Source organism: Oncorhynchus gorbuscha, linkage group LG15 (genome assembly GCF_021184085.1).
Source record: "Oncorhynchus gorbuscha isolate QuinsamMale2020 ecotype Even-year linkage group LG15, OgorEven_v1.0, whole genome shotgun sequence".
NCBI classification, from domain to species: domain Eukaryota; kingdom Metazoa; phylum Chordata; class Actinopteri; order Salmoniformes; family Salmonidae; genus Oncorhynchus; species Oncorhynchus gorbuscha.
In genome coordinates, this window is record NC_060187.1 from 331,990 (window position 1) to 345,516 (window position 13,527).

Here is a 13,527-nt window from a genome sequence, read left to right on the forward strand (position 1 = left end):
AGTTTTAACCAGCACACTCTCAGCTCAATAACCAGCCCAATCCTATCTCAATGTTCTAGAGCAACTACAGTTCTAACCAGCCCAAATCAACTCAATGTACTAGAGTAACTAGAGTTCTAACCAGCGCAATCCAATCGCAATGTACTAGAGTAACAAGTTTTAACCAGCACACTCTCAGCTCAATAATCAGCCCAATCCTATCTCAATGTTCTAGAGCAACTAGAGTTCTAACCAGCCCAAATCAACTCAATGTACTAGAGTAACTAGAGTTCTAACCAGCCCAATCCAATCGCAATGTACTAGAGTAACAAGTTTTAACCAGCACACACTCAGCTCAATAACCAGCCCAATCCTATCTCAATGTTCTAGAGCAACTAGAGTTCTAACCAGCCCAAATCAACTCAATGTAGTAGAGTACCTAGAGTTCTAATCATCCAAATCCCATTTTAATGTGTTAGAGTAACTAGAATTCTAACAAGCCCAATCCCATCTCAATGTATCAGTGTACCTAGATTATATCCAGCCCAATCCAATCTCTATAACCAGCCCAATCCCATCTCAATGTACTCAAGTAACAAGAGTTCTGACCAGCCCAATCCCATTCACTGTCCTAGACTAAATTAATTCTAAATATCCCAAACCCATCTCAAAGCACTAGAGTAACTAGTGTAAACCAGCCCAATCCCATCTCAATAACAAGCCAATCCCATCTCAATATGCTACAGTAACTAGAGTTCTGACCAGCCCAATCTCACTGTACTAAAGTAACTACAGTTCTAACAATCCCAATCCTATCTCAATGTACTAGAGTCCTAACAGCCCAATCCCATCTCAATGTATTAGAGTAACTAGATTCTAACCTGCCAAATCCTATAGCAATTTAAGTCATTTGAGCTCTACCCAGCAAAATTCCATCACACTGTACTAAAGTAACTAGATTAGTAACCAGCCCAATCCAATTTCAATGTAGTAGGGTAACTAGAGTTCTAACCAGCCCAATCATATCTCCATGTATGAGAGAACCTAGAGTTTTAACCAGCCCAATCCCATCTAACTGTACTATAGTAACAATAGTTCTAACCAGCCCAATCCAATCACAATGCAGTAGAGTAACTACAGTAAAAAGCACACCCATATCCATCTCACTTTACTAAAGTAACTAGAGATGTAACCAGCCCAATCCTATCTCAATGTACTAGAGTCACTAGATTATAAACAGCCAATCTCATCTCAATGTAGTAGAGTAACTAACGTTAACCAGCCCAATCCCATCTCCAGCCAATCCAAACTCAATATACTAGAGTAACTAGAGTTCATCAATGAGCTTGATGCCTTGATAAGCTCCTTTCCTGAGGACGGCTCACCTCTCACAGTTCTGGGCGACTTTAACCTCCCCACGCGTACCTTTGACTCATTACTCTCTGCCTCCTTCTTTCCACTCCTCTCCTCTTTTGACCTCACCCTCTCACCTTCCCCCCCTACTCACAAGGCAGGCAATACGCTCGACCTCATCTTTACTAGATGCTGTACTTCCACTAACCTCACTGCAACTCCTCTCCAAGTCTCCGACCACTACCTTGTATCCTTTTCCCTCTCGCTCTCATCCAACACCTCCCACACTGCCCCTACTCGGATGGTATCGCGCCATCCCAACCTTCGCTCTCTCTCCCCCGCTACTCTCTCCTCTTCCATCCTATCATCTCTTCCCTCTGCTCAAACCTTCTCCAACCTATCTCCTGATTCTGCCTCCTCAACACTCCTCTCCTCCCTCTCTGCATCCTTTGACTCTCTATGTCCCCTATCCTCCAGGCCGGCTCGGTCCTCCCCTCCCGCTCCGTGGCTCGATGACTCACTGCGAGCTCACAGAACAGGGCTCCGGGCAGCCGAGCGGAAATGGAGGAAAACTCGCCTCCCTGCGGACCTGGCATCCTTTCACTCCCTCCTCTCTACATTTTCCTCCTCTGTCTCTGCTGCTAAAGCCACTTTCTACCACTCTAAATTCCAAGCATCTGCTTCTAACCCTAGGAAGCTCTTTGCCACCTTCTCCTCCCTCCTGAATCCTCCTCCCCTCCCCCCCTCCTCCCTCTCTGCAGATGACTTCGTCAACCATTTTGAAAAGAAGGTCGACGACATCCGATCCTCGTTTGCTAAGTCAAACGACACCGCTGGTTCTGCTCACATTGCCCTACCCTGTGCTCTGACCTCTTTCTCCCCTCTCTCTCCAGATGAAATCTCGCGTCTTGTGATGGCCGGCCGCCCAACAACCTGCCCGCTTGACCCTATCCCCTCCTCTCTTCTCCAGACCATTTCCGGAGACCTTCTCCCTTACCTCACCTCGCTCATCAACTCATCCCTGACCGCTGGCTACGTCCCTTCTGTCTTCAAGAGAGCGAGAGTTGCACCCCTTCTGAAAAAACCTACACTCGATCCCTCCGATGTCAACAATTACAGACCAGTATCCCTTCTTTCTTTTCTCTCCAAAACTCTTGAACGTGCCGTCCTTGGCCAGCTCTCCCGCTATCTCTCTCTGAATGACCTTGATCCAAATCAGTCAGGTTTCAAGACTAGTCATTCAACTGAGACTGCTCTCTGTATCACGGAGGCGCTCCGCACTGCTAAAGCTAACTCTCTCTCCTCTGCTCTCATCCTTCTAGATCTATCGGCTGCCTTCGATACTGTGAACCATCAGATCCTCCTCTCCACCCTCTCCGAGTTGGGCATCTCCGGCGCGGCCCACGCTTGGATTGCGTCCTACCTGACAGGTCGCTCCTACCAGGTGGCGTGGCGAGAATCTGTCTCCTCACCACGCGCTCTCACCACTGGTGTCCCCCAGGGCTCTGTTCTAGGCCCTCTCCTATTCTCGCTATACACCAAGTCACTTGGCTCTGTCATAACCTCACATGGTCTCTCCTATCATTGTTATGCAGACGACACACAATTAATCTTCTCCTTTCCCCCTTCTGATGACCAGGTGGCGAATCGCATCTCTGCATGTCTGGCAGACATATCAGTGTGGATGACGGATCACCACCTCAAGCTGAACCTCGGCAAGACGGAGCTGCTCTTCCTCCCGGGGAAGGACTGCCCGTTCCATGATCTCGCCATCACGGTTGACAACTCCATTGTGTCCTCCTCCCAGAGCGTGAAGAACCTTGGCGTGATCCTGGACAACACCCTGTCGTTCTCAACCAACATCAAGGCGGTGGCCCGTTCCTGTAGGTTCATGCTCTACAACATCCGCAGAGTACGACCCTGCCTCACACAGGAAGCGGCGCAGGTCCTAATCTAGGCACTTGTCATCTCCCGTCTGGATTACTGCAACTCGCTGTTGGCTGGGCTCCCTGCCTGTGCCATTAAACCCCTTCAACTCATCCAGAACGCCGCAGCCCGTCTGGTGTTCAACCTTCCCAAGTTCTCTCACGTCACCCCGCTCCTCCGTTCTCCCCACTGGTTGCCAGTTGAAGCTCGCATCCGCTACAAGACCATGGTGCTTGCCTACGGAGCTGTGAGGGGAACGGCACCTCAGTACCTCCAGGCTCTGATCAGGCCCTACACCCAAACAAGGGCACTGCGTTCATCCACCTCTGGCCTGCTCGCCTCCCTACCACTGAGGAAGTACAGCTCCCGCTCAGCCCAGTCAAAACTGTTCGCTGCTCTATCCCCCCAATGGTGGAACAAACTCCCTCACGACGCCAGGACAGAGGAGTCAATCACCACCTTCCGGAGACACCTGAAACCCCACCTCTTTAAGGAATACCTAGGATAGGATAAGTAATCCCTCTCATCCCCCCCTTTAAGATTTAGATGCACTATTGTAAAGTGACTGTTCCACTGGATGTCATAAGGTGAATGCACCAATTTGTAAGTCGCTCTGGATAAGAGCGTCTGCTAAATGACTTAAATGTAATGTAAATGTAGAGTTCAAACCAGCCCAATCCCATCTCAATGTGCTTGTGTAACTCGAGTTCTGACCAGCGCAATCCCATCTCACTGTACTAAAGTAACTACAGTTCTAACCATCACAATCCTACCTCAATGTAGTAGAGTTCTAACAGCCCAATCCCATCTAAATGTACTAGAGTAACTAGATTAAAACCAGCCCAATCCCATCTCAGTGTACTAAAGTAACTAGAGTTCTAACCAGCCCGTTCCCATCTCAATGTTCCAAAGTAACTCGAGTTCCAACAAACCCAATCCCTTCTCAATGTTTTAGAGTAACTAGATTCTAACCACCACAAACCCATCTCAATATACTAGTGTTACTAGCGTTCTAACCAGCCCAATCCCATCTCGCTGTATTAGAGAAACTATATTCTAACAAGCCCATTCCCATCTCAATGTACTAAAGTAACTAGATTCTAATCACCCCAATCCAATCTCACTGTACCAAAGTAACTAGATTTCTAACCAGCCCATTCCCATCTCAGTGAACTACAGTAACGAGAGTTCTAACCAGCCCAATCTCATCTTAATGTACTAGAGTTCTAAACAGCCCATTCCAATCCCAATGTACTACATTAACTAGAGTTCTAACCAGACCAATCCCATCTCAATGTACTAGAGTAACTAGAGATCTAACCAGACCCATATCCATCTCATTTTAATAGAGATCTAGATTCTAAACAGCCCAATCCCATTTAAATGTGTTAGTGTAACCAGAGTTCTGATCAGCCCAAACCCATATCACTTTACTAATGTAACTAGAGTTCTAACCAGCCCATTACCATCTCAGTGTTTTTTTCACCTTTATTTAACCAGGTAGGCTAGTTGAGAACAAGTTCTCATTTGCAACTGCGACCTGGCCAAGATAAAGCATAGCAGTGTGAACAGACAACACAGTTGAGTAAACAATTAACAAGTCAATAATACAGTAGAAAAAAGGAGAGTCTATATACATTGTGTGCAAAAGGCATGAGGATGTAGGCGAATAATTACAATTTTGCAGATTAACACTGGAGTGATACATGATCAGATGGTCATGTACAGGTAGAGATATTGGTGTGCAAAAGAGCAGAAAAGTAAATAAATAAAAACAGTATGGGGATGAGGTAGGTGAAAATGGGTGGGCTATTTACAGATAGACTATGTACAGCGGCAGGGATCAGTTAGCTGCTCAGATAGCAGATGTTTGAAGTTGGTGAGGGAGATAAAAGTCTCCAACTTCAGCGTTTTTTGCAATTCGTTCCAGTCACAGGCAGCAGAGAACTGGAACGAAAGGCGGCCAAATGAGGTGTTGGCTTTAGGGTCGATCAGTGAGATACACCTGCTGGAACGCGTGTTACGGGTGGGTGTTGCCATCGTGACCAGTGAACTGAGATAAGGCGGAGATTTACCTAGCATGGACTTGTAGATGACCTGGAGCCAGTGGGTCTGGCGACTAATATGTAGCCGAATAGAGCATACAGGTCGCAGTGGTGGGTGGTATAAGGTGCTTTAGTGACAAAACGGATGGCACTGTGATAAACTGCATCCAGTTTGCTGAGAAGAGTGTTGGAAGCAATTTTGTAGATGACGTCGCCGAAGTCGAGGATCGGTAGGATAGTCCGTTTTACTAGGGTAAGTTTGGCGGCGTGAGTGAAGGAGGCTTTGGAGGGAGAGTTTACAGTCTAGCCAGAGACCTAGGTACTTATAGATGTCCACATATTCAAGGTTGGAACCATCCAGGGTGGTGATGCTGGTCAGGCGTGTGGGTGCAGGCAGCGAACGGTTGAAAAGCATGCATTTGGTTTTACTAGCGTTTAAGAGCAGTTGGAGGCCACGGAAGGAGTGTTGTATGGCATTGAAGCTCGTTTGAAGGTTAGATAGCACAGTGTCCAAGGACGGGCCGGAAGTATATAGAATGGTGTCGTCTGCGTAGAGGTGGATCAGAGAATCGCCCGCAGCAAGAGCAACATCATTGATATATACAGAGAATAGAGTCGGCCCGAGAATTGAACCCTGTGGCACCCCCATAGAGACTGCCAGAGGACCGGACAGCATGCCCTCCGACTTGACACACTGAACTCTGTCTGCAAAGTAATTGGTGAACCAGGCAAGGCAGTCATCCGAAAAACCGAGGCTACTGAGTCTGCCGATAAGAATCTGGTGATTGACAGAGTCGAAAGCCTTGGCAAGGTCGATGAAGACGGCTGCACAGTACTGTCTTTTATCGATGGCGGTTATGATATCGTTTAGTACCTTGAGCGTGGCTGAGGTGCACCCGTGACCGGCTCGGAAACCAGATTGCACAGCGGAGAAGGTACGGTGGGATTCGAGATGGTCAGTGACCTGTTTGTTGACTTGGCTTTCGAAGACCTTAGATAGGCAGAGCAGGATGGATATAGGTCTGTAACAGTTTGGGTCCAGGGTGTCTCCCCCTTTGAAGAGGGGATGACTGCGGCAGCTTTCCAATCCTTGGGGATCTCAGACGATATGAAAGAGAGGTTGAACAGGCTGGTAATAGGGGTTGCGACAATGGCGGCGGATAGTTTCAGAAATAGAGGGTCCAGATTGTCAAACCCAGCTGATTTGTACGGGTCCAGGTTTTGCAGCTCTTTCAGAACATCTGCTATCTGGATTTGGGTAAAGGAGAACCTGGAGAGTCTTGGGCGAGTAGCTGCGGGGGGGGGGGGGGCGGAGCTGTTGGCCGAGGTTGGAGTAGCCAGGCGGAAGGCATGGCCAGCCGTTGAGAAATGCTTGTTGAAGTTTTCGAATAATCATGGGTTCGGTGGTGACCGTGTTACCTAGCCTCAGTGCAGTGGGCAGCTGGGAGGAGGTGCTCTTGTTCTCCATGGACTTCACAGTGTCCCAGAACTTTTTGGAGTTGGAGCTACAGGATGCAAACTTCTGCCTGAAGAAGCTGGCCTTAGCTTTCCTGACTGACTGCGTGTATTGGTTCCTGACTTCCCTGAACAGTTGCATATCGCGGGGACTATTCGATGCTATTGCAGTCCGCCACAGGATGTTTTTGTGCTGATCGAGGGCAATCAGGTCTGGAGTGAAACAAGGGCTGTATCTGTTCTTAGTTCTGCATTTTTTGAACGGAGCATGCTTATCTAAAATGGTGAGGAAGTTATTTTTAAAGAATGACCAGGCATCCTCAACTGACGGGATGAGGTCAATGTCCTTCCTGGATACCCGGGCCAGGTTGATTAGAAAGGCCTGCTCACAGAAGTGTTTTAGGGAGCGTTTGACAGTGATGAGGGGTGGTCGTTTGACTGTGGCTCCGTAGCGGATACAGGCAATGAGGCAGTGATCGCTGAGATCCTGGTTGACAGCGGATGTGTATTTGGAGGGCCAGTTGGTCAGGATGACATCTATGAGGGTGCCCTTGTTTACAGATTTAGGGTTGTACCTGGTGGGATCCTTGATGATTTGTGTGAGATTGAGGGCATCTAGCTTAGATCGTAGGACTGCCGGGGTGTTAAGCATATCCCAGTTTAGGTCACCTAACAGAACAAACTCTGAAGCTAGATGGGGGGCGATCAATTCACAAATGGTGTCCAGGGCACAGCTGGGAGCTGAGGGGGGTGGAGCTGAGGGGGGTCGGTAGCAGGCGGCAACAGTGAGAGACTTATTTCTGGAGAGAGTAATTTTTAAAATTAGTAGTTCGAACTGTTTGGCTATGGACCTGGAAAGTATTACATTACTTTGCAGGCTGTCTCTGCAGTAGACTGCAACTCCTCCCCCTTTGGCGGTTCTATCTTGACGGAAAATGTTATAGTTGGGTATGGAAATCTCAGAATTTTTGGTGGCCTTCCTGAGCCAGGATTCAGACACGGCAAGGACATCAGGGTTAGCAGAGTGTGCTAAAGCAGTGAGTAAAACAAACTTAGGGAGGAGGCTTATGATGTTGACATGCATGAAACCAAGGCTTTTTCGATCACAGAAGTCAACAAATGAGGGTGCCTGGGGACATGCAGGGCCTGGGTTTACCTCCACATCACCCGCGGAACAGAGGTGGAGTAGTATGAGGGTACGGCTAAAGGCTATCAAAACTGGTCGCCTAGAGCGTTGGGGACAGAGAGTAAAAGGAGCAGATTTCTGGGCATGGTAGAATATATCCAGGGCATAATGCACAGACAGGGGTATGGTGGGGTGCAGGTACAGCAGAGGTAAGCCCGGGCACTGGGTGATGATGAGAGAGGTTGTATCTCTGGACATGTTGGTTGTAATGGGTGAGGTCACCGCATGTGTGGGAGGTGGGACAAAGGAGGTATCAGGGGTATGAAGAGTGGAACTATGGGCTCCATTGTAAACTAAAACAATGATAACTAACCTGAACAACAGTATACAAGGCATATTGACATTTGAGAGAGACATACAGCGAGGCATACAGTAATCACTGGTGTTGAATTGGGAGAACTAGCTAAACAGTAGGTGAGACATCCCCAGCCGCGCCCTCAGAGCATGCGCAGACCAGCTGACCGGTGTGTTTACGGACATATTCAATCAATCCCTATACCAGTCTGCTGTTCCCACATGCTTCAAGAGGGCCACCATTGTTCCTGTTCCCAAGAAAGCTAAGGTAACTGAGCTAAACGACTACCGCCCCGTAGCACTCACTTCCGTCATCATGAAGTGCTTTGAGAGACTAGTCAAGGACCATATCACCTCCACCCTACCTGACACCCTAGACCCACTCCAATTTGCTTACAGCCCAAATAGGTCCACAGATGATGCAATCTCAACCACACTGCACACTGCCCTAACCCACCTGGACAAGAGGAATACCTATGTGAGAATGCTGTTCATCGACTACAGCTCGGCATTCAACACCATAGTACCCTCCAAGCTTGTCATCAAGCTCGAGACCCTGGGTCTCGACCCCGCCCTGTGCAACTGGGTACTGGACTTCCTGACGGGCCGCCTCCAGGTGGTGAGGGTAGGCAACAACATCTCCTCCCCGCTGATCCTCAACACGGGGGCCCCACAAGGGTGCGTTCTGAGCCCTCTCCTGTACTCCCTGTTCACCCACGACTGCGTGGCCACGCACGCCTCCAACTCAATCATCAAGTTTGCGGACGACACAACAGTGGTAGGCTTGATTACCAACAACGACGAGACGGCCTACAGGGAGGAGGTGAGGGCCCTCGGAGTGTGGTGTCAGGAAAATAACCTCACACTCAACGTCAACAAAACTAAGGAGATGATTGTGGACTTCAGGAAACAGCAGAGGGAACACCCCCCTATCCACATCGATGGAACAGTAGTGGAGAGGGTAGCAAGTTTTAAGTTCCTCGGCATACACATCACAGACAAACTGAATTGGTCCACTCACACTGACAGCGTCGTGAAGAAGGCACAGCAGTGCCTCTTCAACCTCAGGATGCTGAAGAAATTCGGCTTGTCACCAAAAGCACTCACAAACTTCTACAGATGCACAATCGAGAGCATCCTGGCGGGCTGTATCACCGCCTGGTACGGCAACTGCTCCGCCCTCAACCGTAAGGCTCTCCAGAGGGTAGTGAGGACTGAACAACGCATCACCGCGGGCAAACTACCTGCCCTCCAGGACACCTACACCACCCGATGTCACAGGAAGGCCATAAAGATCATCAAGGACATCAACCACCCGAACCACTGCCTGTTCACCCCGCTATCATCCAGAAGGCGAGGTCAGTACAGGTGCATCAAAGCTGGGACCGAGAGACTGAAAAACAGCTTCTATCTCAAGGCCATCAGACTGTTAAACAGCCACCACTAACATTGAGTGGCTGCTGCCAACACACTGTCATTGACACTGACCCGACTCCAGCCACTTTAATAATGGGAATTGATGGGAAATGATGTAAATATATCACTAGCCACTTTAAACAATGCTACCTTATATAATGTTACTTACCCTACATTATTAATCTCATATGCATATGTATATACTGTACTCTACATCATCGACTGCATCCTTATGTAATACATGTATCACTAGCCACTTTAACTATGCCACTTTGTTTACTTTGTCTACACACTCATCTCATATATATATACTGTACTCGATACCATCTACTGTATGCTGCTCTGTACCATCACTCATTCATTTGGGGCGGCAGCGTAGCCTAGTGTGAGTGTTGGACTAGTGACCGGAAGGTTGCGAGTTCAAACCCCCGAGCTGACAAGGTAAAAAATCTGTCGTTCTGCCCCTGAACAGGCAGGTAACCCACTGTTCCCAGGCCGTCATTGAAAATAAGAATGTGTTCTTAACTGACTTGCCTGGTTAAATAAAGGTAAAATTAAAATTAAATATATCCTTATGTACATATTCCTTATCCCCTTACACTGTGTATAAGACAATAGTTTTGGAATTGTTAGTTAGATTACTTGTTGGTTATCACTGCATTGTCGGAACTAGAAGCACAAACATTTCGCTACACTCGCATTAACATCTGCTAACCATGTGTATGTGACAAATAAAATTTTATTTGATTTGATTTGACAACAACAGTTAATCAGCTAGCACAACAACAGCAGGTAAAATGGCATTGACTCGGCAGGGAGGGTCGGATTAACTACACACAGAGTCTGAGTGCGGCTGGGGCCGACAGATAAAACATAAACAAGCAGAATGGAGTACCGTGATTTATGGACAGTCCAGCATGCATCAGCTATGTAGCCAAGTGATCAGTGTCCATGGGGCAGCGGTGGATGGGACTGGCGAGTATTATCCAGGTTAAAAAAAACTGGCTGGCTGTGCAGAAGGTAAAGCCGCTAGCAGTAACTAGAGTAACTAGATTCTAACCAGAGCAATCCCATCTCAATGTATTAGAGTGACGAGATTCGAACCTGCCAAATCCTATAACAATTTACTAGAGTAACTAGAGCTCCAACCAGCCAAATCCCATCTCACTGTACTACAGTAACTAGAGTTCTAACCAGCCCAATCCCATCTCACTGTACTACAGTAACTAGAGTTCTAACCAGCCCAATCCCATCTCACTGTACTACAGTAACTAGAGTTCTATAACCAGCCCAATCCCATCTCAATGTACTCGAGAAACTATAGTTCTAACCAGCCCAATCCCATCTTGCTGTTCTAGGCTAAATCAGTTCTAACCAGCCCAATCCCATCTCCATATACTGGAGTAACTAATTCTAACCAGCCCAATCCCATCTCCATGTACTAGAGTAACTAGAGTTGTAGCCAGCCCAATCCCATCTCTAAATCCAGCCAATCCAAACTCAATATATTAGAGTAACTAGAGTTCTAACAGCCCAATCCCATCTAACTGTACAAGAGTAATTAGATTCTAACCAGCCCAATCCTATCTCACTGTACCAAAGTAACTAGGGATCTTACCAGCCCAGGCATATCTCAGTGGACTAGAGTAACTAGAGTTCTAACCAGCTCAATCCCATCTCACTGTACTAAAGTAACTAGAGTTCTAACCAGCCCAATCCCATCTCAATGTTTTAGAGTAACTAGTTCTAACCAGCCCAATCCAATCTCACTGTACTAGAGTAACTAGAGTTCTAACCAGCTCAATCCCATCTCACTGTACAAAAGTAACTAGAGTGCTAACCAGCCCAATCCCATCTCAATGTTTTAGAGTAACTAGTTCTAACCAACCCAATCCAATCTCACTGTACTAGAGTAACTAGAGTTCTAACCAGCCCAATCCCATCTCAATTTATTTGAGTAACTAGAGTCAAACCACCCCAATCCCATTTCAATGTACGGAAACAACTAGAGTTTTAACCAGCCCAATCCAATCTCAATGTTCTAGAGTTTTATACAGCCCAATCCAATCTCAATAACCAGCCCAATCCCATCTCAATGTACATTAGTATCTAGAGTTTTAACCAGCCCAATCCCATCTCAATGTACATGAGTATCTAGAGTTTTAACCAGCCCAATCCATATCACTGTACGAAAGTAACTAGAGTTCTAACCAAACCAATCCCATCTCAATGTACTAGTGTAACTAGAGTTCTAACAAGCCCAATCCCATCTCAAAGTATTAGAGTAACTAGAGTTCTAACCAGCCCAAACCCATCTCACCATACTAAAATAACTACAGTGTTAACCAGCCCAATCCCATTTCAATGTATTAGAGTACCTACCTCCTGAGAGTGAACACCGCTTAGGACTGCAGCACCGACAGACAGGCAGCAGAGAAAGAAAGAGAAAAAAGACAGACAGAAGGAGGAAAATACAGTGAGAAAAATACAGAAATTTAGAGACAAAATAAACTACTTTGCCTTATATCCCTGGTCTGATATCCCCAACATATGCCCTGATATCTCCAACATATGCCCTGATATCTCCAACATATGGTCTGATATCACCAACATATGGTCTGATATCCCCAACATATTGTCTGATATCTCCAACATATGGTCTGATATCTCCAACATATGGTCTGATATCTCCAACATATGGTCTGATATCTCCAACATATGGTCTGATATCCCCAACATATTGTCTGATATCTCCAACATATGGTCTGATATCTCCAACATATGGTCTGATATCCCCAACATATTGTCTGATATCTCCAACATATGGTCTGATATCTCCAACATATGGTCTGATATCCCCAACATATGGTCTGATATCCCCAACATGTGGTCTGATATCTCCAACATATGGTCTGATATCTCCAACATGTGGTCTGATATCCCCAACATGTGGTCTGATATCCCCAACATGTGGTCTGATATCCCCAACATGTGGTCTGATATCTCCAACATATGGTCTGATATCCCCAACATGTGGTCTGATATCCCCAACATGTGGTCTGATATCTCCAACATATGGTCTGATATCCCCAACATATGGTCTGATATCTCCAACATATGGTCTGATATCCCCAACATGTGGTCTGATATCTCCAACATATGGTCTGATATCCCCAACATATTGTCTGATATCTCCAACATATTGTCTGATATCTCCAACATATGGTCTGATATCCCCAACATGTGGTCTGATATGGTCTGATATCTCCAACATATGGTCTGATATCCCCAACATATGGTCTGATATCTCCAACATATGGTCTGATATGGTCTGATATCCCCAACATATGGTCTGATATCTCCAACATATGGTCTGATATCCCCAACATATGGTCTGATATCTCCAACATATGGTCTGATATCTCCAACATATGGTCTGATATCTCCAACATATGGTCTGATATCTCCAACATATGGTCTGATATCTCCAACATATGGTCTGATATCTCCAACATATGGTCTGATATCCCCAACATATGGTCTGATATCTCCAACATATGGTCTGATATCTCCAACATATGGTCTGATATCTCCAACATATGGTCTGATATCTCCAACATATGGTCTGATATGGTCTGATATCCCCAACATATGGTCTGATATCTCCAACATATGGTCTGATATCTCCAACATGTGCTCTGATATCACCAACATATGGTCTGATATCTCCAACATATGGTCTGATATCTCCAACATATGGTCTGATATCTCCAACATATGGTCTGATATCTCCAACATATGGTCTGATATCCCCAACATATGGTCTGATATCCCCAACATATGGTCTGATATCTCCAACATATGGTCTGATAT

The 13,527-nt window shown here is 46.5% G+C and overlaps 1 protein-coding gene across 1 annotated transcript in view; it reads right to left on the reverse strand.

Annotated features, from left to right (window-relative positions):
* The window catches only part of LOC123997507 (retinoschisin-like), an 80,997-nt gene that overhangs the window by 54,625 nt on the left and 12,845 nt on the right, over positions 1-13,527 (reverse strand). The window contains exon 2 of the mRNA XM_046301816.1: positions 12,037-12,062. Coding sequence (XP_046157772.1) covers positions 12,037-12,062 — 26 coding nt within the window. The remainder of the gene's footprint in view (positions 1-12,036; positions 12,063-13,527) is intronic.